This window comes from Myotis daubentonii, chromosome 15 (assembly GCF_963259705.1).
Source record: "Myotis daubentonii chromosome 15, mMyoDau2.1, whole genome shotgun sequence".
Classification (NCBI taxonomy): Eukaryota; Metazoa; Chordata; class Mammalia; order Chiroptera; family Vespertilionidae; genus Myotis; species Myotis daubentonii.
The window spans coordinates 4,004,835-4,030,133 of NC_081854.1; the positions used below are offsets into that span (position 1 = coordinate 4,004,835).

General features: G+C 44.2%; 1 protein-coding gene and 1 long non-coding RNA gene across 2 annotated transcripts in view; both read left to right on the plus strand.

Annotated features, from left to right (window-relative positions):
• The window catches only part of LOC132216110 (zinc finger protein 420-like), a 61,728-nt gene extending 36,716 nt beyond the window's left edge, over window positions 1–25,012 (plus strand). Inside the window, exons 3-4 of the mRNA XM_059665201.1 lie at window positions 19,997–20,070; window positions 21,566–25,012. Coding sequence (XP_059521184.1) covers window positions 19,997–20,070; window positions 21,566–23,002 — 1,511 coding nt within the window. The 3' untranslated portion in view covers window positions 23,003–25,012. The remainder of the gene's footprint in view (window positions 1–19,996; window positions 20,071–21,565) is intronic.
• LOC132216165 (uncharacterized) lies at window positions 7,443–14,593 on the plus strand. The gene is made up of 3 exons (XR_009448713.1): window positions 7,443–7,592; window positions 8,697–8,870; window positions 14,078–14,593. It is a non-coding gene; the product is annotated as an uncharacterized LOC132216165 (long non-coding RNA).
• Window positions 25,013–25,299: the final 287 nt, after the last annotated feature.

The following is a 25,299-nucleotide window of genomic DNA, read 5'->3' on the forward strand; positions in this document are numbered from 1 at the left end:
TTCCTGCACATTTGTGTACATTAATACATCACTGCACTTGTAGTCTCTTATTTCCTGGTTTGTGTAGAGATCTCAGGGCATCCAGATGGGGCCCCTAAGCTGTCCTTACTGACCGACCTGGCTGATAGTCCAGAGCCTACTTGCAGGCTCTAGTCCATGTATGAATAGACACCCCTTCTCAACATGATTACCTCACCAAAACCTGTGGCCAAGTTGCATGTTACTGCTTCATGAAGAGACGTGTGGTAAGGAGGTTAATTTCTTTATTTGAACATAAAAGGAAACAGGAAATCTAGCTTTCAAGTTTTTAGTGGCATCATTTAAACCCAAAATTTTTAAACTTGAAAAAACCTAATATTCATTATTCTGTTTTCTGTGGAAATTCTGAAGATTGTGGTGGTTGAGTTTTTATCAAGCTGATCACATCTGTATGTATGTATGTTCCACAGATATTTCTAAAAGCTTATTTTCAATGGAGGGACTCCTGGTTTTCTGAGAAATAATATGAGTTTTTAAAAAATTTAAAGTATTTTATCTTAGTATTAAGATTTTATTATTTTATCTTTTTTTTAAATTTAAACAAAATTTTATTGAATGCAGAGAGGAAGGGAGACAGTGAGCGAGATTGAAACATCAATGGTGAGAATCATGGATCCCCTGCCTCCTTCATACCCCATGCTGGGATGGAGCCCTCAACCGGGGCATGCGCCCTGAACCAGGAAGGGAACCCCGTCTTCTGGTTCATAGTCCTATGTTCAACCACTGAGCCATGTCATCTGGGCAGGTTTTATTATTTTTTATTATTATTATTCTTTTTTAAAATATATTTTATTGATTTTTTACAGAGAAGAAGGGGGAGGGATAGAGAGTTAGAAACATCGATGAGAGAGAAACATCGACCAGCTGCCCCCTGCACACCTTCTACTGGGGATGTGCCTGCAACCAAGGTACATGTCCTTGACCGGAATCGAACCTGGGACCTTTCAGTCAGCAAGACGACGCTCTTTCCACTGAGCCAAACCGGTTTGGCTATTTTTAATAATTAAATGCTTATGCTGAGATAGATTGAAAGTCTGGAAGATACATTGCTTTTGGATCAAAAAAACAAAAAAAAAGCTCCCAGGACTCAGCTTACTCCCACTCATGCCTACTCACTACGCAGAGAATGTCCTCCTGTTTGTCTATCGATGGAACCCTTTTCAATGAAACATACTTCACATTAGATGCTCACTAACACATTTTGTGGTAAAAATTGTGGTTATAAAGGGATATGTAATTATTGGATATTTGATCAATGGTTTTACTTCTTTTTATGCTTACATTACAGAGACTGTGCCACGATACAAACTGTTGCAGAATTAATGACATTCCTTTCTTGTTATTTATTTGTGACCCTTGGATGTGCCCCAATCTGGGCTTGAACCCGCAATCCTGGCACATTGGGACGACGTTCCACCAGCTAAGTTACTCCTTGGCCAGGACAAAATTAATGAATCTTTTTGTTCTTGTGAATCCTCACCTGAGGCCATTTTTCATTGATTTTTAGAAAGAGTGAAAGGAAGGGGGACAGACACAGAGAGAGAAACGTCTTTGTTGGAGAGACACATCACTTGGTAGCCTCCTGCAAGGGCCTGTAAGGTAGGTATGTCCCTTTACCAGAATCAAAGCCAGGACTCAGTCCACGAGCCAATGCTGTATCCAGTGAGCGACACCTGCTAGCGCCAGAATTAATGATTCTTGAGCTAAAAATATGTCCCAGTGTCTTCTTCAGTGTATATATTTGGCAGGTTTGTTACCCATACATGACGGGTCATTCAGAAATAGAAAACAAGAAATGGATTCGGGAGTCAGGGAGTGGTCAAATGGGCTATGATCTTATATATGCTAAGTGTCCGACCGTTCTTTCGACTGGTCGCTACGATGTGCACTGACCACCAAGGGGCAGACACTCTGGTAGATTAGCTTGGTGCTGGGGTCTGGCCGATCGGGCCTGGACAAGATGGGCCAGACACGCCCTTTAGCCCTCCCGAGGTCTCTCTCAGGCCCCGATTGTGCACTGGTGGGGTCCTTCGATCTGACCTGCACCCTCTCACAATTCGAGACCCCTCAGGGGATGTAGAAGAGCTGGTTTCAGCCTGATCCCCGCAGGCGAGGCCTGCCTTGCTTGGTGGATGAGCATTGACCTATCAACCAGGAGGTCAGGTTAGATTCCTGGTCAGGGCACATGCCCTGGCTTTCCCCTTCAATCCCCAATAGAGGGCATGTAGGAGTCAGTGGAACATTGATTCTCTCTCATCATTGATGTTTCTTTCCCCCTCTCTTAAATCAATAAAATATTTAAAAAATAAAGTTTCTCTTTAAAATCCTTATCCAACGATATTTCCATTGATCTTAGATAGAATGGGAGGGATAGTGGGTAGAGAGAAAGAAACTGATATGAGAGAGACACCAATTGGTTGCCTCCCTCAGGCACACAGGGCAAGCTGGAGATCAAATCTTCCACCCAGGTACCAGACCTGACTGGGAATGAAATCTGTGACCTTCTGGTGGGAGGGATGACACTCTAACCCACTGAACCACACATGCTGAGCTGTACTAGTAGATTCTCTTTGAAGGGACATACAATAAATTTGATGTTACATTATATTACATATGACTGACAAATATATCACGATGTAAAGAAGTTTATCTCAAAGGTCTTTCTAACCCTGTCCCGTTTAGCTCATTTGTTTGCCTGTAGTGCCCTCCACCAAAAGGTTGCAGGTTTGATTCCTGGTCCCACAAATGCCAGATCGGGGGTGTGATTCCAAATATCAGGACATGTTAAGGAGGCAACCAATTTATGTTTGTCTTGCACATGGCTGTTTTTCTCCATCTCTGCCTCCCTCTCTAAATTCAGTTTTTTAAGTAACTTAAAATATCTTCAAAGAAGGTATTTTCCAGCTCCCTGCTGCCCTAGACAGTTGCCCTGCCAGCTGCGCAGCAGAGAAGGGGCTCGGCCACCCCAGAATTACGTGCAATGATGAATTTTGGTTGATTTAAGCCATTAAACTTTGGATGTTTTATTTCACAACAAAGACTAGTTGTAAGAGAAAAGAGTTCCTGAGATTTAGGTGCTCCCTATTAAAAACCTAATGCATGTGACATGGCCTTGGGACTGGCTAGTGGATAGAGGCTGGAAGGAGACTTGTTAGTGGATGCTGCAAGCGAAGGAATAACATGGAAGTCTGGAAGGTCGGAAAACGGTGTGTTTTTTTGTGGGGTTTTTTTTGTTTGTTTTTTTTTTGGGGAAATCATGTTTTGATCTAGGGAAAAACCTTTTGCCAATAGCACATGAAGCAGAAGAACCACCTGGCTAACCCAAAGACTCATAAGAAATACTGAAGTTTTGTTGCATTAAGATAATCCGTTTTGGGGTGGTTTTATATAACACATAATGAACTTGAATTGCTCTTAAGGACTGAATTGTGTCCCCTCACAATGGATATTTTGAAGGCCTAACTCCCAATATGTCTGTATTTGGAGATAGGGGGTTTAGGGAGGTCATTAAGGTTATATGAGGTCACAAGAGTGTGGTCCTATTCTGATAGAAGTGGGATCCTCATAAAAGGAGATAGAATACCCTGTCTGTACATATTCTTGAAATTTTATTTGGATAATATTATCAAGGAAGGATAGTCAATGACTTTTTCTGAGGTAAATCAGCAATGTTTATTTTTGATATGTTTATTTTGGAATAAGTGTTATATTCAAATTCTTGATGAAATAATAACGTGTGTAGTGAAAAAACAGTATTCAAGGTAATTTAATTCAAGTGTTGGACACAACATTTATTTTAGTAATGCAGTTTATAACAAGTTTCTTTAAAAGGTTTATTTTTAAGCAATGCTATTGTCCTAAATGATCACATATCTTAGTCATCCAAGTCTCATATCCCAGGTCGTGTCCCTCTGAAACATTCTGGAACTCGGCCATGTTGAGTCTTGGTCTCCGTAGAGAATCAGGAAGTCAGCAAGAAAGGCTGCTGGTGTGAGTATGAAATTGCACATCTACCCAGGGAGAGTTGTGGTTTCACTTTCTAGTTCTTCATCCTCACACAGACCATTGCAACTCTTTGTTTAATGAAAGTGCTTACATGAATTCCAATTGCAGTCATGTTCTTGGTTCAAGCCCCTCCCCTCCTCCAGCCCCTCACTGAGATCTCAGTTCCTACAGAGTTACTTCAGCCTCATAACCAATATCTGCCTGCATGGCCTGGGGGGTGGGGCAGGGGAGGGGAATTAAGTCCTGACATAACCATTTTCAACTGTTAGTTTCCAACACACGAGTGCTTTCATAATATATTTGAAGCTAACTGTGTCACTGACTTCCAAACTTCACCATTGGGAATGGAGAGGAATGTTCCCAAGCAGACATCACTACCAGAGGGCGTTTCATTCCATTATCAATTTTAAGGAGGAAATCCACAGGAATGTCTGAAAGTTGGAGATCACTTTATATATCTATATCTATATATCTATATCTACAGTGGGGCCTTGACTTACGAGTTTAATTCGTTCTGATACTGAGCTTGTTAAGGAGCTCGTTAACTCAAATTACTCTGTCAACTCAAAGCAAAAAATCGGCCAAGAGACAGCTGGTATCTCAAAAAACTCATTAGTCGGGACACTCGTAAGTCAAGGCCCCACTGTATATATCTATATCTATATCTATATCTATATCTATATCTATATCTATATCTATATCTATATCTATATCTATATCTATATCTATATCTATATCTATATCTATATCTATATCTATATATCTCTATCTCTATCTCTATCTCTATCTCTATATCTATATCTATATTTTTGTTTTGTTTTGTTTTCAGAGAGGAAGGAAGAGGGAGAGAGAGATAGAAACATGCATGATGAGAGAGAATCATGGATCGGCTGCCTCCTGCAAGTCCCCCACTGGGGATCAAGCCCACAAATCGGGCATGTGCCCTTGACTGGAATCGAACCTGGGACCCTTGAGTCCGTAGGCCGACACTCCATCCACTGAGCCGAACCGGTTAGGGCCAGACAGACTATCTTAAAGGTCAGTAAATATTAGTTAAGATTTACTCTGAGACTATTTGGTCAGGAAATTGCTGGAGCTACTATTGTCTCCACTGAACAGCCTGTGCATAGCTATGGCCCTTGCTAGGCCACAAGGTCCACCAGCATTCTGCACTCCTTGTTTACACTTCTCTGATAGTGAAGACAATGGGTAGCTTCCAACACTTGGTCTTGCTTTTTAAAATGTTTTTCACTGTCAAAAAATGAATCTTCCAGCTTTCCTATAATTGAAGTCTTTTGCCTCTCCTGAATATCTTTTGCTTAAATTATAGTCAAAATTTCATTGACTAGGTAATCAATTTATTGTGTAGAACACTTGGATATATTAAGGAATGTCTTCTAGTTTATTTGTATCTGCTTTCTTTAGCATTGTTGTGTCATTTTCACTGTACAACTCTTTCACCGTCTTTGTAGAATGGATCGTCTCTATGTGTTTATCTGTTTATTATATGTGGTGTGTTTTTTGGCTTCAGGTGGCAATACTAAGGGGTGATATTTTATTGGTCTAAAGCAATTAAATACATAGTTTAAACATAATCCTTTTTGTGGGTAGAGCTCAGGAGATCTATCTCAGTGCTGCGGCCGCGGAAGCAACGCTGTGAGTACACTCCAGCGAACAGACTTCCTTGGCACACCAGGAAGTGGCAACGCTCACCTGATAAATCTCCAAGAGCCACCTACTCTTAGCCCCGACCCTCATGCCCATTGAATAACAGCAAGCATGTCCCTATTGCATTGGCTGCCCACCCCTTTATATATGGCTGTACTTCCTCAATAAAGTTAGATCTGTGTCTCTGAACCTGGTCTCCGGAGTTGTGCATGCAGGACACCCCAGCGCATTGGACTCCGTCGTCCTCACCCCCGAGGGACCCCCTGTCACACCTTTTGTCTGGCTTACTCTAAATTATAGCTTTCTAAACAGGTCATATCTTTAAAGTAAATAAAGTTTTATAACACTGAAATGAATACCTATATTTATGAAAATACTGGAAAAATAATAAAAATAAACAAAAAATGGTGATGGGTTTAAGTAAATTGATAATAGTTATTATTCTTATAACTCTGTTTTTTTATTTTATTGATTTTTTACAGAGAGGAAGGGAGAGGGATAGAGAGTTAGAAACATCGATGAGAGAGAAACATCGATCAGCCGCCTCCTGCACACCTCCCACTGGGGATGTGCCCGCAACCAAGGTACATGCCCTTGACTGGAATCGAACCCGGACCTTTCAGTCCACAGGCTGACGCTCTATGCACTGAGCCAAACCGGTTTCGGCATAACTCTGTTTTAAATATTGTTGATTTTAAATTGTTTTGTTTCCCAAATGTAAGGAAAACTAACAGGTGACATTCTATATTAATATCAACTTCCATTTAACTAGGTTATAGGGACTACTAAAGTCAAAATATCCATTAAAAATGCTTTTCCAGATCACAGACTTCACAGACCACAACTTACAACTAGAAAATTGTAGCCCTTAAAAAATATGTAAATTAAAATGTTTCCCACTTGATGGATGGTACCTTATCTCATCAGGAACCTAACCATGAATGGATATCTAGGTTTCTCTCTGACACCCCCATCCACCTGCTTCCCTAACTCAAGCTGCCTCTCCCTTCAGTTGGGGAGACAGGGAGGGGCTGAGAGAGCAGGCTGCCCTTCCCCTCCCCCCTCCTCACTGAGGGTTTAAGGATCCAGGAAAGTCCCAGGCAGAAAGTTTCTGGTTTCAAACCCAATCTGCCCGCCTTTTGAGTTCCCTGTAACTTCACTGTGAGAATGTGCTCCCGGCTTGTGAAGAACCTGGGAAAGAGCCCTCCCTGGGACACCTGCAGCTGAAGGGCAGACCAGCCAGTAGCTCTAAGCACAGCCTCTGGGAGCTGGGAAACTTCTGTGTGAATTCCAGGTTCCTCCTCCCTCTTTATGCTTTTGCCACAGCTGCCATTTACTCGCTAGCACCCTAATAAAGGAACAGCCCCTCTATCTGGGGTGCCTTGTGCCATCGGAGGGCCCCTGGCCCTCTCCTCCCCTTAAAGAAGTAAAATAAACGCCCTCCCTCTGCTCCCGTCTCTTCTGTCCCTTGTGAATCCTTTCGCAGCCGCGCCCCCAGCCAAAGCCCTAACAATGACGTGGGAAACTCCCCCAGGAAGGGCTGTCCTGTGGGAGGAGGTGCGGGGACCCGGGGCCGCCCCCTCGCTCCTGCCCCGCCCTCCCCCCTCTGTCCCTGCACAGGCCTGGCCGCCGGGCTCGGCCCCGCCCCCATCGCGGAGCCGCTCAGCTCAGGCTCTGGCCCCGCCCACCCCGCAGGGAGGCGCATGCGCAGTTCCTTGCAGACCCGGAAGCGGCTGTGGAGGGGAAGGTGGCGGTTCCCCCTGAGGAGGGTGTTTGTCTTTAAAGCTGACGCTCCCCGCCCCCTCCCCGCAGGGAAGGCTGAGGGCGCTGCCGGCGCTGGAGTCCTTGTTGGGGTCCCCGCCCCGGAGCCTCTCTCAGCGGTGAGTCCGCGTCCCGGGAGGCTGCGCCGTGCGGGCGCCACGTTCCTTTGGGAGGAAACGGAGGCCCCGGCCCGGGGTCTCTCCCCCTGTGGCTGTGGCCACCGCCTGCCGCGCGGTTTTCCTGCTGAAAACCGTTCCCGGGGCCGCCGGTGCTCCCCGCGGGGCTGAGAGTCTGGGTCAGGGGGTTCCCGCCCTTTGCGCCCCTCCCGCCGCCCGGTTCTTCCGCCCAAAGAGCCCGGATGGCTCCCGGCCTGGGGCTCTGCACCCCCCTCCTAGGCCCACCCCCATTTAATAAGGGGTCTGCCTGCGCGGGGAGCACAGTGTCCATGGGAGGATTCATGGGGGAGACAGCTGCTCTCCATGGGAGGATTCATGGGGGAGACAGCTGCTCTGGGTGGGTGTGGAGTGAGACTCCTTCCACGTTCTGCGTGGAGTAGGGTTCGGTATCTGAAAGAGGAGCCGCACAACAAATGAGAGAAAAAGACACGAGATAATTTTGCAATATTGGGGGACCAGGCGGCAGGTCCCAAAGGACTTCCCTCGTGCTCAGGCCTCACCAAGCTTTTATTGATCTGGGATGCCCCCATAGCGTATCCCTTAGGCAGGTGACCCCCTAGTAACAAGCAGACTAGCCCATCAGCAAGGATTTACATAATAATAAATGGGGGAGTAGTTTCAGCTACCACTGTCTGGACAAACAGAGGTGGCGCCTAGCTCCGAGCTTTGCTAGGGCTTCAAAGGCACCCAGCCTTGGGGGGGTTTGGGGGCGTTCTCTGTATGCTTATCAGTTAGTGAAAGCAATAAACAGTTTCCCACAGGTGGGCATCCTTGGTTACTGAGGGCCTCCAGGTGATGGAAGGTGAGGACGGGGATTAGCAGGAGGGGTGCAGGATGCCTTTGTGAGAGTGGGGAGCAGGCTTTGTTCAGGGGAGATAAGGGGGTGCTCTGTTTGGTTTGGGGCGTCAGGACAGCAGCTCACGTTCTCATTTCTGTAGGAGTTTGTGGATGTCTTTGGGAGGAGAGACACATGAAGTCACACTGAAAAACTCACAGTGTGGTCTCCATGTAGGAGCTCATTGTTCCTCACTCTCTCCTGTGACCAAGGAGGGGTGGCCTTTTCCTCATTTCCAGGTCCTCCTGACTGTGAGTGTGAGGGGAGCTGACTAACAGGCTGTGGGGACGCCTTTGAAGGCGCATTCTGTGACTCCTCAACATAGTGTCACCTGAGAAAACAATCCAGACCCTGATCAGGACCAGGACCAAATGGCTGCTTCTCAGGTAAAAGATGTGTCCTGGGTCACAGGCTGTGTTTGCTTTTTCTCTAACATTTGGTGATTTATTTCTCTATTTCTGATGTTCTTGCCTTTGCAGGTTGTTTTTCTTTCCTTGCTTCATTCCTTTATTCATCATAGTCAATGTCAGCAGTTTCTGTATTTCTCTCTTTTTCTGTGTATTTTTCTTCTTTTTTCCTGTCTTTTACAAAAAATATTTCTATTGATTTTAGAGTGGAAAGGAGAGTGACAGAGAGATAGAAACATCAATTAGGTTAGAGCAGAGGTTCTCAACCTTCTGGCCCTTTAAATACAGTTCCTCATGTTGTGACCCAACCATAAAATTATTTTCGTTGCCACTTCATAACTGCAATGTTGCTACTGTTATTAATTGTAATGTAAATATCTGATATGCAGGATGGTCTTAGGGGACCCCTGTGAAAGGGTCGTTCGACTGCCAAAGGGGTCGCGACCCACAGGTTGAGAACCACTGGGTTAGAGAATTATGAATCAGCTGCCTCCTCCACCCCACACTGCACTGGGTATGGAGTCTGAAACCTCGAGTGTGCCCTGACCAGGAATCTAAGCCTGCCCTCCTGGTTCATAGGTCACCCCCTACCTCTCTGCCACACTGTCCGGGTTATACTCCCCTCCATTGTGCCAGAGCCTTGTCTGCATTCATTTTGTCACCCTCCCCAGGTCAGGAAGTATTCCCACCTTTAATTAGTGTCTTTCAACTACTCAAAATGTCCCTTTTGTGACAGATCAAAGTTGGAAGGCAGCCATGTCTAACATCCCTACTGGGATGGGGTCAGAGGCTCAAGTATCAGTGCAGAAGGCAAATGAAGTCTTTAGGTTCCAGTGGCTACAGCATCAGCAGCTCTAGATGACGGGTAAGAAGAGGCACATCTTACTGCTCAGAATACCTCAGAAAGTTCTGAAAACAAGGCCAAGTAGAACAGACTTGCTCATTAGATTAGTATGAAAGACTTGGTACGTAAATGTATTACTAGCTTACAGAACATGAGAGAGGTACAGGTGGATTGACACTTGCAAAAATTAATGTTTATTTGTGATCATTTCCACAAATTTTTATTTATTTATTTACTAGTGGCCCGGTGAACAAAATTCGTGCACTCAGAGAGCGGGTGGGTCCCCCAGCGTGGCCTGTGTCCTATCACAGTGTGGGAGCTCCATGATCCATTGCCCCAAAGAGGTATGCTCCTTGAGCCTCGGGTCCCTGGGCCTGGCATTGGGTTTGGGGACGCAAGCTTCAGGTCCCCCAGGCCAGCTCAAGGGGCAGGGATGAAGCCTCATGTCCCCAGGCACGGTGCCGGGGGCTGGGATGCGAGCCTCCGTGAGCCTCACTTCCCTGGGCCCGGTGACGGGTGCCAAGATACAAGCCTCACATCCCTGGGTCCAGGGCAGGGGGCAGGACACAAGCCTCTCCCAAGTCCCGATGCTGCAAGTCCCTGCCCACCTGCACCTACCGCACCAGCCTCCTTGTGATCGGTCGTTACCCATGAGGGTTTCACGATCATTTGCATATTAGCTCCTTATTATATAGATTGATATTTTTTTGGCAGTAATGTCACAGCAGTGGTGACCTGACCTTCCGTGTGCCTCAGTCACCTGATTCCCATGGTCTCAGCCCACCTGATGTTCATGTGACAGAGGTGCTCCCCTCACTGTAGAGTTAATAGTCTCCCTTTTTCAGTAACAAGGATGTAGTAGCGATTTAATACAAGTTGTGCAAAGGCCATCACTTCACATCTGGAAATGTCCCTCTTCTTAGTTTGGGTTTGCTTTGGAAAATGAGGACTTACTTTTCTTTCCTATAGATCATTGGCTTTTTCATGGGAGCTTTAAACAATCAAGCCTTGATTCTTTACATTTTCCTTATATTCTATACTCCCATCATGCACATCCCCTACATGATTACTTTTTGTATTTTCTAAAAAGTTTCCAAGAATGACATTATTAATGTATGTTCAAATTCATTAAATTTCTACAACATAGCTCTCCACTAATGATACATAAAATTTTTTTTAAAATATATTTTATTGATTTTTTTTATAGAGAGGAAGGGAGAAGGATAGAGAGTTAGAAACATTGATCAGCTGCCGCCTGCACACTCCCTACTGGGTATGTGCCCGCAACCAAGATACATGCCCTTGACTGGAATCGAACCTGGGACCCTTGAGTCCGCAGGCCGACGCTGTATCCACTGAGCCAAACCAGTTAGGGCGATACATAAAAATGTTGAAAGAAATATACTAGTAAGAAACATTAGTTCCCCCAGGCTGGTGTGGATCAGTGGTGGAGGGTTTGATTCCTGGTCCAGGGCAAGTAGCCCCTGGGTACCTGCAATAGGCAGCCAGTCCATGTGTCTCTGTCTCTCTTTCACATTGATGTCTCTCTCTCTCTCTCTCTCTCTCTCTCTCTCTCTCTCTCTCTCTCTCTCTCTCTCTCTCCCCCTCCTTCTCCCTCTCCCCTACCCCTTCCCTTTCTGCCCCATCCTTTTCCTGCCTCTACTTCCCTGTCTTCCACTCTTGAAAATTCCATGGAATATATCTCCCCAGGGGAGGATTTACAACCACACAAAGTAAACAGTAGGTCTAACTTGTTTTATATCATTTAGTTTCTCTCCATATGGTGTTTATAAAACACAAAGAGGGTCATACACAAATAGATTCATGAGATTTACACAATCACTAAACCATCGTGATTTCATAGTTGTAAAATGTGTGTCTCACATTTTTTATATATAAATAAATGTGTGAAATAAAGCACACATTATTTCAGCTGTGTATAATATTCTTTATTTCAGTCAGTGTATGCTTAATTTCTAGTTGGTCCTTTTTCATAACCTCGAGGGTCTCACTAGATTTCTTGAGGATCTCACTGCATTTATTGGCAGCCTCACCAGACTTTTTGAGGGTCTTACTAAATTTATCGGCGGTTTCTAGAAAGTTCTTGAAAAACCTTAAAAGTGTGGTTTTGAACTCTATATCCAGTAGTTTGCTTTCCTGTATTTCTGTCATTTGTAAACTGTTTCTTTGTCTCTGCATTTTTTATGCTTCCCTGTGTTGGTAGATTAGCTTTGTGTGCTAGGTGTCCTATAGGGCCCAGTGGCTCAGCCTCCCCAATTACCTGAGGTGGACACTCTTGGTGCACCCCTTTGTGGGCTTTGTGCACAGTCTTGTTGTAGTTAAGCCTTGATTATTGTAGATATCACTGGGAGGAATTGACCTCCAGGCCATTTGGCTGTGAGAATCAGCTGTGTCTGCAGTGGGAGAACTTCTGTGCTGGAGACACCCCTCCGGGGCAAGACTTGCTTCAGTGGGGCTTTGGTGCTCACTGAGTCTGCCCCCTGAGTGTGTCCCTTATGGATTTGAGGAGTTGTAATTGGATGGTTCCACTCTGGCCACTGGGTACACTGGCTCCCGGACCTAAGGAGGTGCTAAGTTTGCCTCTGCCTGAGGCTACCCAGCAGGAGCTACAAAGAGATCTGCAGATTCCCCTTCCTTGTTTGGGGTTTGGAGGTGCCCAGATGAGGCCCAGCTGTGAAGCAATGCAAGCTGCTGTGGGGCCTTGGGACTTCCCTTGGAAGTTCTGGGTCTGTCTGGCCCAGCTGCAGTTTGTTAGGTAATTTTCAGATTGAAGAGGGCCAGGGCATTCATATGCAAAAGCGTCTGCCGCAGCTTGGGTGGGGCAGGGTCTCAGGGAATCAACAGGGCAGAGCAAGCAGTTATGGCTGATCCTCAGTCTTGCCCTAAGGAGCCACACTTCTCAGGGTCCCAGTAATCTCTGCAAGCATCTTTGAGAGAAAGCCACCCTCGAGTTCCGAGTTCTGCCCGCTGCCAGACAGTCCAATTTCTCCCTGTATGAGTCTGGGTCCCCAGAGACTCACCCGGAACTGGAGTTCAGAGCAGTTGGGGGATTGTGACTCCATCCCGATTCAAAAAGACAGCTGTGTCTGCATTTGCCAGCCCTTTCCGTGTGCGCCTCCGTACCTCTGCACTTTACTTCCCCACCTCCTCTGAGTCTCAATGTGCTTTTCTCTTTCCTTCTAGTTGTAGAATTTCCACTCAGCCAGCCTTCCTGTGGTTCTGGATGATGTCCGTTTTGTCTTTTAGTTGTATTTTTGAATTTGTTGTGGGAGGCAGCAGTTTCTGGTGTTCACCTATGCCGCCCTCTTGGTTTCCCTTTTTGTATTTTCTTGAAAGTTTCCAAGAATGATATTAACATATGTTCAGTTTCATTAAATTTCTACAACATAAGTTTCCACTAATGATACATAAAAATTTTGAAAGAAATGTACTAGTAAGAAAAATTAGTTCCCTCAGGCTGGTGTGGATCAGTGGTGGAGGGTTTGATTCCTGGTTTAGGGCAAGTAGGTCCTGGGTACAGATGGTAGGCAGGCAACCCATGCGTTTCTGTCTCTTTCACATTGATGTCTGTCTGTCTGTCTGTCTGTCTGTCTCTCTCTCTCTCTCTCTCCCTCCCTTTCCCTTTCCCTTTTCCTTTTGAGCTTCTACCTCCTTGCCTCCCACTCTGCAAAACTCAATGGAAAAAATCTCCGGAGGTGAGGATTTACAACCACACAAAGGAAACAATAGGTCTAACTTGTTTTTATCCTTATGTGTCTGTCCTTATTGTGCCTATAAAACAAAAAGGGGATCATACACAAATACATTCATGAGATTTACGGAATCACCTAACGATTTTGATTTCATACTTATAATATGTGTGTCTCTGTGCCTAAACTGTTAGCATTATTTTATTTTATTTCATTTATTTATTTTTTGTTAACATTATTTTAGGTATTTTTTCTTTTTTTAAAAGTATATTTATGGATTTCAGAAAGGAAGGGAGAGGTAGAGAAAGATAGAAACATCAGTGATGAGAGAGAATCATTGAACGGATGCCTCCTGTACACCCCACATTGGGGATCGAGCTCACAATTTGGTTCTGTGTCCTGATCAGATATCAAACCAGTGACATCTTGGTAAATGGGTCTGGCTAAACCAGTGGGCCACACCAGTTGGACCAGGCAGAATAATCTTGTTCTAAGATTACTCAGTAAATTTCCAACTAGGATTGTGGTTCTTATCTGTCTTATTCCATGAGAACTGATTTCCATTAACAAAACCTTTTAGTTCAAAGTTCTCTATGAATTATTTACTGTGTTTCCTTTTTCTATATATTCAGAAGTATGGCACATGATTTGGAAACATTGGCATCACAAGTAAAAAGTGAGCTTGTGACATGTGTGGAAACACAGGCCCCATCTCAGAACCTGGATCAGAATCTGTGTCTTTATAGAAGTTCATTTTGTTGTGGTTTGCTTCAACTTGAGAAGTCCGTAAACTCCAACCCATCATTGCATTTCCATCTGAGAAATATACCCCACTGGCCCTGAATGATGCAAAGGCAGCACTCAGACATCCATATGCTTGTATCCACACCTTAATTTAATTAATTTATTTTATAATATATTTTTATTGATTTCAGAGAGGAAAGGGGGAGAGAGAGAGAGAGAGAGAGAGAGAACATTGGTGAGAGAGAATTCATGATCGGCTGCCTCCAATACACCCCCTACTTGGCATTGAGCCTGCAACCCCGGCTTGTGCCCTTGACAGGAATTGAACCTGCGACTCTTCAGTCTGCAGGCCCACCCTCTATCCACTGAGCCCACAGAGTCAAACTGACTATGGCCATGACTTAATTTTATTATTATTATTTTTTTTTAAAATATATTTTATTGATTTTTCACAGAGAGGAAGGGAGAGAGATAGAGAGTTAGAAACATCGATGAGAGAGAAACATCGATCAGCCGCCTCCCGCACATCTCCCACTGGGGATGTGCCTGCAACCCAGGCACATGCCCTTGACCGGAATCGAATCTAGGACCCTTCAGTCCGCAGGCCGACGCTCTAGCCACCGAGCCAAACCGGTTTCGGCATGACTTAATTTTAAAGTTTATTTTCTTATATAGGAAAATCTGAACCATGATCAATGGACATGTGTCATCCTCATTTGTCAATGTTAGAACACATATCAGAGAATTTTACTGGGTCAACCTTATTTTATTGGATGATCAAGGATACTCACCTAGGTCCAAACCTCTTCTCCTGACACTGTTTTCATGTTGGGTGACATTGTGAACACTTCTGATGACCTCTTTGTAAATGTTTCTTATCTTTCAGGGACTGCTGACCTTCAGGGATGTGGCCATAGATTTCTCTCAGGAGGAGTGGGAATACCTGGACCCATTACAGCAGAAATTGTACCTGGATGTGATGTCGGAGAACTACAGCAACCTGGCCTCCCTGAGTGAGAATGACTTCTTTTCCGAGTTCCTACTTCACCCACAGGGTTTTGTTTTCTTTATTATGTTAACATCTCTATGGCCTTCTTTCTATGGTAGATTCTTGCTATCAACGAACACGTTGGTCCGTAGCTGGTTTGGCCCAGTGGATAGAACACCGGCCTGCAGACTGAAAGGTTCCAGTTTCGATTCTGTTCAGTGGCAAATGCCAGAGCTGTGGGCTTGCTCCCTAGTATGGGGTGTGCAGGAGACAACTGATCAATAAATCTTTCTCATCATTAATGTATCTATCTCTCCTCTCTAAAAGAAATATATATATATTTATATATATTTATATTTATATATATATTTATATATGTTAATATATTTTTATTGATTTCAGAGAGGAAGGGATAGGAAGAGAGAGATAGAAACATCAATGACGATTGGGTGCCTCCTGCACGCCCCCTACTGGGGATCGAGCCCGCAACCTGGGCATATGCCCTTGTCTGGAATCGAACCCGGGACCCTTGAGTCCGCAGAACGATGCCCCATGCACTGAGCCAAACCAGCTAGGGCTATATATATTTTTAAAAAGGAACAAATGGGGAATTCTTTGGTGTACAAAAACTTTTTTTTTTTTAGAAAAACTTTTTGATGTATGTGAATTGGGAACTCTGTGTTTGCACACATTTCTTTTTGTCTACAGTAATGAAGTTAATATCAGAAAGTAATATTTTAGAAAACCATTTTCTAGAATATTCCAGTAGTCTACCACTAGTGGCCCAGTGCACGAAATTCGTGCATGGGGAGGGGTGTCCCTCAGCCCGGCCTGCAACCTCTCCAGTGTGGGGCCCCTCGGACATCCCTTTCGCAATCTGGGATGGCTGGCTCCTAACTGCTCTCCTGCCTGCCTGCCTAATAGCCCCTAACCACTCTGCTCCTGGCCTGTGTGCCCCCCACTGCCCCCCCCCCCCCACCTCCGGCCTACTTGCCCCAACTTCTTTTCTTGCCGGCGTAATTGCCCCTAACTGCCCATGCTGCTGGCCTGCTTGTCCCCAACTGCCCCACCCCCCGCTGGTCTGATCGCCCCCAATTGCCCCCACTGCTTGCCTACTTGCCCCCAACTGCATCCCCCCCTCCCCCCGCTGGTCTGATCATCCCCAACTGCCACCCTGCTGGCCTGAACGCCCCCAACTGCCCCCCTCCCCTGCCAGCCTGCTTGCCTTCAACTGCCCCCCCCCCCGCCTGCCTTCCTGCCCCCACTGCCGGCCTGCTTGCCCCCAACTGCCCCCCCTGTCAGCATGCTCATCCCCAACTGTCCCCTCTGCTGGCCTGATCACTCCCAACTCCCCTCCCCACCTGTCCTGATCGCCCCTAACTGCTTCTGCCTCAACCCTGCCACCATGGCTTTGTCTTGAAGGTCTCCCGGTCTAATGAGCATATTACCCTTTTATTGGTATAGACTAGTGGCCCAGTGCATGAAATTCGTGCACAGGGCGAGGGTTTACCTCAGCCCAGCCTGCACCCTCTCCAGTCTGGGACTCCTCGGGGAATGCCTGACTGCTCGCCCCCAATTGGCCCCCCTGTTGTTTTTTTTGTTTGTTTTTTAATATATTTTATGAATTTTTACAGAGAGGAAGGGAGAGGGATAGAGAGTTGGAAACATTGATGAGAGAAACATCAATCAGCTGCCTCCTGCACATCCCCTACTGGGTATGTGCCTGCAACCAAGGTACATGCCCTTGACCGGAATCGAACCTGGGACCCTTGAGCCCACAGGCTGATGCTCTATCCACTGAGCCAAACCGGTTTGGGCAAGGTCATGTTTATTTCAGGGAGGAAGGGAGAGTTAGAGAGAGATAGAAACTTTAGCTGGGCATTAATTGATTTTTTTGTATGTGCCCTGACCAGAGATCAAACCTGCAACGTTGGTATATCTGTACTATCATCTAAGCAACTGGGCTACCTGAGCAGGCAGATGGGATTCTTTCACTTAGCTCTATGTATCTAGGCTTTTGTCATGTCTTTCCATGGCTTAATGTATTATATCTTTATAGTAGTGAATAAGACTCCATTGTATGTCCTTCAGCGTAATTATCCATTCATGCGTTGAGAGACCTCTTCATTGTGTCCAGTTTTTGTGTATTATGAATAAGCAGCCCCTTGTAGGCTTTTGAGTAGATAAAAAGGTTAACTCTTTGGTTCAATAGTAAGGAGCCCAGTTACTGGATCCCATGGCGAGTGTATATTTAGTTTTATAAAAAGCTCCAGACCATCTCCCCAAGGGCTGTAGCATTTGGCATTTTCAGCAGCAGTGATTGGAGTTCCCGTTGTTCCACCATGACGAAGGCAGTTGGTGGGGTCAGTGTTCTGGATTCTGACCTGTTCAATGGTGGTTTAGTGTTGCTTGCCTGTGCTGTTTGTTCGTTGACGCCAAACCAGTTGTTCTCCCTCTTGGGTAAGCTTCTTCACCTGACCCCCGGTTGGTACAGATGAATGTTGCGTTGACTGTAGAGCTTTGTGGATAGGAGGCCCCGTCAACGTCATCTCTGAGAAATCCTTGTTCAGGTCACTTCCGTAGAACTTCCTTTTGGTTCCCATGTCTCAGCTTAAGACACCTCTCAGGAACCCAGAACTTTTCTTTACCTGTGGAAATATAAGCATAACCTCGCCCCCATCGTAGGACCCATGCAGGATCCCACGACTGAGAGGACTCATTATGATAAAACACAGGTGGATTCAATTCTTGTGAAACCTCAATCCTTTAATGATTACTATAAAGTAAACAGCTAGTATTTCTTAGATTAACCTTTATGAAATTTCAAGTATATTGTATCAGTCTAATTTAGTATTGGAAGGGTTAAAGAGAAGACAACAGGGCAGAGAAAAACTTGTTGTGCTTAGTAGCAGCTTGCGGCCTTGAGTTCCGCATAGTTCAGATAAGTACAAAAACTCTCTCTCCCTGCTGATGCCCACCCCCTTTTCTGCATTAACCATTTGGATATTGGGGATATTGTTGCAGATCCGGTGGCATTTGCTGCCGCTGTATCGGAAATGCAAGGAAATCATCATCTCTTCTCCATGTGGGAGGAACAATCTCATCCCCGGGTTCTAAATCTAATAATATTTTGTTTATTTCAGTAGGCAAGGGAAGCTGGAATTGCTGATGTGCCCCTGTGAATAATGTGGTGGGTCTGGAGGAGGAGCCCTGGGAGATACTCCGGGCTCGTCTGACAGTGGCTGTTGAACTGGAAAAGCATTTTTTTTAAAAAATATATTTTATTGATTTTTTACAGAGAGGAAGGGAGAGGGACAGAGAGCCAGAAACATCGATGAGAGAGAAACATCGATCAGCTGCCTCCTGCACACTCCCCACCGGGGATGTGCCCGCAACGAAGGTACACGCCCTTGATCAGAATCGAACATTGGACCCTTCAGTCCGCAGGCCGACGCTCTATCCACTGAGCCAAACCCATCAGGCTGGAAAAGCATTTTTGATTAATTTCTGTAACTTATTAGTGGGTTTAATATGAGGCAGTGGGATACCACCTATTAAAGCCTTCATATGAATCAGCAAATCTTTTAATAACTCTTGTTCGTAATCCCTTGTTTTGATTTTCTTTTTAAATTATCTCTTCCGTTCGTTACCACTAGAATCAGTGCTACTAGTTTCACTTTCTGACAAATCCTGGATGCCCTCTTTATCAGTCCCTTCTATATCTTCATATCCCTCCAACTTATGTTCAAAACCTTTCCTTTTCTGCTCCGTTTTATTTTCATGAGGCAAAGAAGGTAATGGTCTATTAGGCATGTCTTTATCAGTTTCACAAGCGGAGTGAGAACGAGAGCTAGTAACTTTAACTGGAGCAGCCTCATAATCTGATTCTGACTGCAAAGGTTTAAGAGCCATAGTAATCAACGTACACAAGGACCAAACTTCATGTCCTGTAGGATCCCCATTCTGATGAGCACGCCGTAGTGCACGAACAACCTGTTTCCAAACCTTTAGATTTAACTGATTTCTGCCTGTCGGCTCAAACCAATAACAGTGCCTTATTTCTCTAGCTAATTTCCTAAAAGTGTCTTCAGACACACTAACCCCAGTGCTTTTAAGCACTGAACGCAGCAGAGTCATATATTGACTCTCTGCTGTCGGGGAGTTCCCCATTGCTCTGCCTGGCTTGCTGAAAGGTTTGCGTAAACCGTCGCATACTTTTTCCCTGTTTGGTCCTGTGCGTTCCCCATACTTACCTTAAGGTCCCACATTCCGGCGCCAAGTGTTGAGGGATGTTTAATGAACCGAAGACGCAGAGGTAACACAAGCGTACAGAATGGTTCATGCCGGACAGAGGGCTATGGCTTGCTCAGGCATGTATCAAACTCTGTACTCTCACCATCGCTTTTATTGGGGTTTGGTACAGGGTTAGTGCGTCAGCAGTTACTCTACTAAATCTTGTTTTGTTCTATGTTATTGCGATAGGGTATTGAAGACAACTTGCAGCTGTGCCCTCCCTTTCTGTTCTATACCCATGACTATTTAATCTTAGCCTTTCTCAGAGAGGTAAATGTTCCTGGAACTCAAGATTGTGTGCAATCTTGACCCAGCGTGACTCGTTTGCAAGTCACACTGTGCTCCTGATAGAACATTCACTTCTTGGCAGGACTTCAGATCCTTGTTTACAAATGTCCAGCTACATACCTATCTTGAGCTTTCTTTGAATTCTTCGCTGGCTCTTAGAGTACTCCAAAATGTCCTTTGGTCAATACTTGCTGTGCACTTACCTGATTGTCTAAACTGAAAACTTGTTTTCTTTCAGCTATACCATCTAAAGATAACCATGCCTTTATGCCAAAGTCCAGAATACAGGATTTATTCCCTGAAATAATACTGGTAAGATATTAAAGGTGTCGCTTCGATAATGTACACTTAATGCAAGCCTTGGAATTTGAGGAAGAGTGTGATGAGAAGGGAGGATATTAATATAAACAGAACTAATCTGGAACAGTTATCATAATAAATTTATTGTTACCTAACCATGTCAGGTGTACTTTGGATTTGGGAAACCTCCCTTATTAAAGTCAGTTACATTGGCCGATAAGTGTGTTTCTGCAAGTGAAGGTTGAAAACTTTTTACTGTTACCCAATCTTGGAAAGGAAATCTAGAAAAACTAGTAACTCATGTAGTCTCTAGAGTAAAGAATCATTTGAGTTGTTTAAAAGGTAGGATGGGATTAAACTTTCATTAAATCATTTCTAAAATGTATACATTTGTAATGTATCTATATAATAAAATGTGCTCAATTTGGCAATCTTCTATGTTTTTTTATGAAAAATGTATTTTTATTGATTTCAGAGAGTAAGGGACAGGAAGAGAGAGAGGAAAACATCAATGATGAGAGAGAATCACTCATTGGCTGTCTGCTGTATGCCTCCCACTGGGTCCCATCTCCCAGCTGGGCCATGTGCCCATACTGGGAATGGAACCATGATCTTGTTTTTACTTCATAGCTCAACCACTGAGCCATGCTGGCTGGGCATTTGGCAATCTTAAACAAGATTCATTCTTCTTTCTCTAATAATTAAGGTGTTATATTTATATTTTTTATATCATCCTATATAACAACAGCCTAACATGCTAAGTGTTTGGTTGTCCGGTCATCCGTTCAACCAATCAAAGCTTAATATGCTAATGATATATTAAGGCCACTCAACTGCTCGCTATGGTATACACTGACCACCTGGGGGCAGACGCTCCAACGAGTAGGTTAGGTTCCTGCTGGGGTCTGGCCGATCAGACTGAGCAAGATGGGTTGGACAGGCCCTGGCACCTTCCTGCAGTGCCTCCCTGGCTGTCCAACCTGTTGCATCCCTCCCCACCCCCAGTCATGCACCATTGGCATCCCTCTGCCTCACCTGCACCATCTCACAATCCAGAACCCCTCAGGGGATTTTGGAGAGTTGGTTTCAGCCCAATCCTGCAAAACATGGGAGCTTCCCCCTGGTGGTCAGTGCACTCCCACAGGCATAGCATCGCTCAGCCAGAAGCCGGGCTCACAGCTGGTGAGTGCAGCGGCGGTGGCAGGAGCTTCTCCCACCTCTGTGGCAGCACTAAGGATGTCCAACTGTTGGCTTAGGCTCACTCCCTGGGAGGAGCGGGCCTACATCGACAGTAGGACATCTCCCTAGGGATCTGGGACTGCAAGAGGTTGCAGGCTGGGCTGAGGGATCCCCACTAAGTGCTCGATTTTTATGCACTTTAGGCCTCCAGTTTTAATATATTAGGAAAGCTTTAATGAGTATCACAACATGGTTCTTATGGATCTAGTGTACATGTTTAATGTGATTATAACTCACTAAAGGTCTTTCTGTCTCCCATTATCACCAGAGTACAAAAAATGGAGATAGCAGTTATCAGTGGATTGAACATTGGAAAAAATTTAAGCAACAGTCATATCTTAATCATCGGACAAGTGAACTTACAGAGAACCATCGTAAAAGTGGAAATGTCCTTGACCAAATATCCAGTCACAATATACATCAGGTTATTCCTATTGTGGAGAAGACAAACCAAGGAAGTCAATGTGTCCAGTCTTTTCAACAGTCTTCAAATTACATTAGACAAGAGAATATTCATCCTGGAGAGAAGGCTTACAAATGTACTCCTTGTGATAGAATCTCCAGTCAAATATACAATATAAATGGACAGGAAAAAATCCATAGTGAAGAAAAACTTTATAAATGTAAAGATTCTGGTAAAACATCTAATTTGCCTTCAGGTTATACGCTAAATCAGAAAATTCATACTGGAGAGAAGCCTTATAAATGTAAAGCATGTGGCAAAGCCTTTAAATGTCGTTCATCTCTTATTGTACATGAGGGAAGAATTCATACTATAGCAAAATTTTACAAACTCAGGGAAAATGGAAAAGGCTTTGGTCAGTCCTCAAGACATACTCATCATAGAAATCACAGGGACGAAAAGTCTTATAAATGTTCAGAATGTGGCAAAGCCTTTAGCCTACCCTCAACCCTTATTCTTCATCAGAGAATTCACACCGGAGAGAAACCTTATAAATGTAGAGAATGTGGTAAAACATTTCTCCACGCCTCAAGCATAATTCGACATCGGAAAATTCATACTGGAGAGAAACCTTACAAATGTAGCGAATGTTTCAAAGCCTTTAGTCAGTCCTCCTCCCTTAATCGTCATCAGCATATTCATACTGGAGAGAAGCCTTATAAATGTACAGAATGTGGCAAAGCATTCATTGAGTCCGCAAACCTTAAACGACATCAAACAATTCATACTGGAGAGAAGCCTTATAAATGTAGAGAATGTGGCAAAGGATTCAATGTGGCACAATCTCTTAATTGTCATCAGAGTGTTCATACTGGGGAGAAGCCTTATAAATGTAGAGAATGTGGCAAAGGATATAGTACGGCACAATCTCTTAATTACCATCAGAGATTTCACACCGGGGAGCAGTCTTATAACTGTAATGAATGTGGCAAAGCGTTTAGGCATTCCTCAAACTTGTCGAGGCATAAGAGATTTCATACTAGAGAGAAGCCTTTTAAATGTAATGAATGTGGCAAAGCCTATGCCTATTCCTCATCCCTTTGTCGTCATCATAGTGTTCATAGTGGTGAGAAGCCTTATATGTGTAAGGAATGCGGCAAAGCCTTCAGGGTCTCCTCTAACTTAACACGGCATCAAAGAGTTCATAGTGGTGAGAAGCCTTACAAATGCAAACAATGTGGCAAAACCTTTAGCCGGTCCACATACCTTACTAATCATCAGAGAGTTCATGCTAGAGAGTAACCTTACAAATGTTGATAATGTAGCAAAATCTTCAATGCATTATCAACCCTAGGTTATCATCAGAGGTCATACTGCAGAAAAGTCCTGTGAATCAAGACAATGTGGCAAAGGCATTCCTCAGGCCTTCCGGACCATCAAATAACCCATACTGGAGAGAATCTTCGTGAATGTAGAGACTGTGGCCATGCCTTTTGCCAGTCCTCACACTTTACTAAGCATCAGAGAGTTCACACTAGAGAGAAGCCTTATTATACATGTAGAGAATGTGGCAAAGCCTACAGGCATTCCTCAGCCCTTATTTACCATCACAGAGTTCATACTGGAGAGAAGCCTTATATGTGTGGAAAATGTGGCAAGTCCTTTGGCAACACCTCAAACCTCTCAGCACATCAGAGAGTCCATAGTGGAGAGAAGTATTAAAGATGTGAGGAGTGTCATAAATCCTTTACCAACAGGTAGTACTTACTGAGCTCACAGAATTTTAAATGGGAAGAAGCCTCCTGAATGTGAAAAATGGGTTTTCTAACCCATTAAAAGGCACACTTTTATTACTGTACATGAGACACTTCATACTGAAGAGAGAACTTAGAAATGTAGAGCATGTGCAAGAGCCTGTAACCACAGCTCAAAATTTAGTGAATCACATGTTTATAGTGGAGGAAAGCTTTACACTATAGAAAATGTGAGAAAGTACTGTCTGGCATTCCTCAGTGGTTTAGCTTTGACGTATGAACCACAAGGTCAGTGCAATTCCCTGTCTGGCATAAGCCCTGGTTGGAGACTAAATCTTCATTGTGGGGTATCCAGGAGCTAGCTGATCCATGATTCCCTCTGATCGTTGATATTTCTATCGCTCCCTCTCTTTTCCTCTCTGAAATCAATAAAAATATATTTTGAAAAAAGTAAAGAATGTGAGGAAACCTTTAGTTGGTGTTTATTCCTTTCTGTACACTAGAAAGTTTATACTAGAGAGAAACCTTGCAAATGTGATCTGTGAGATTAATCCTTGTCAATGAAGTCTTATTTAACCTCAGAGAAGTCATTTTGAAGGAAAGCCTTAAAAATATGTAGAATGAGGCACAACATTTAACAATCCTTGTTGTCTTGCTGAACATAAGAGTATTCATACTGGAGAGAACACCTGTAAATGTACTGTGTGTGACTTGGATAAGCAGTGGGGGTGCCCGCACTGTGTTGCTCCTTGGTAGAGCATGGACCCATGAACCCGGAAGTCAGCATTCATTTCCTGATCAAAGCTCATGCCCTGTTTGTGGGCTAGATACCCAGTAGAGTTCACTCAAATGCAGCTGATCGATAATTCTGCATTATCATTGCTGTTTCTATCCCCCTCTCTCTCCCTTCTCCCTCAAATCAATACCAGTGAGGTTGTAGTACAAGGCAGGAGATGTTTCTTACCCAGGATGCATAATTGCCATGAACTTTGCATTGGAGAGAGGGCACCTGTTTCTGAGGTGCACTCCTAACTGAACTCAGAAAATTAAGCTTATTTTTTTCATTTCCTATTACATATTCTTCTCTGTGTTAGTCCCTCATTTTTCTACTCAGCTGATACTCTTTTCTGCAGTGCTATAACAATGGCATCTAAACCTCTTCCTCTCCCACATCAGCCCTTCTGGCTTTAGCTTCTGTCCTGTAGTTTGGAATTTTACTAATGCAATAACTGACATCAGAATTTGGCAAAATTTTCCTTTATATTTATGAAGTAGGTAGACCACTATTCATGTTTTCATGCTGGATCCTATAGTTTTGAATATGACTATTTATGGGCAATTACAAATTGGCTTCTGTGTCCTTTATAACTGAAATGATGTTTCTTGTCTTGATTTTTATTTGTATGCTTAAGAATTTCACAGTGTTATCTCATTAACGTCTTTCTTAGGTTGGACTCAGCCCGTATTAGACAGATTTTATTCTCCGTGACTTGAATGTAACTGGATGTTGGTCATTTTTTCTAGAGGAACCCCACAGACCATGGCAGATTTGCAGTTAAAATTTTTTATTATTTTGCATCAGAAGTTATTTTGTATATTCACAGAATGACCATAGGCATGTTCATAGGCATTACCTGTCCCTGGAGTGTTTTCCAAGCTGTCACTGTAAGTTCCACGGACAGCAGGATGATAGCAGAGGTTAAAATGAAAGCCCCACATCTATTCTCCAGTGTCTAGTGCTGAATTTGTACAAGGTGGTACAAATTCCTCTGCATGTGCCACCCAAGAGGACTGACAAAATCATTACAGAAACAAGATGTCCAATATTATTCTACTTTTCTTTCT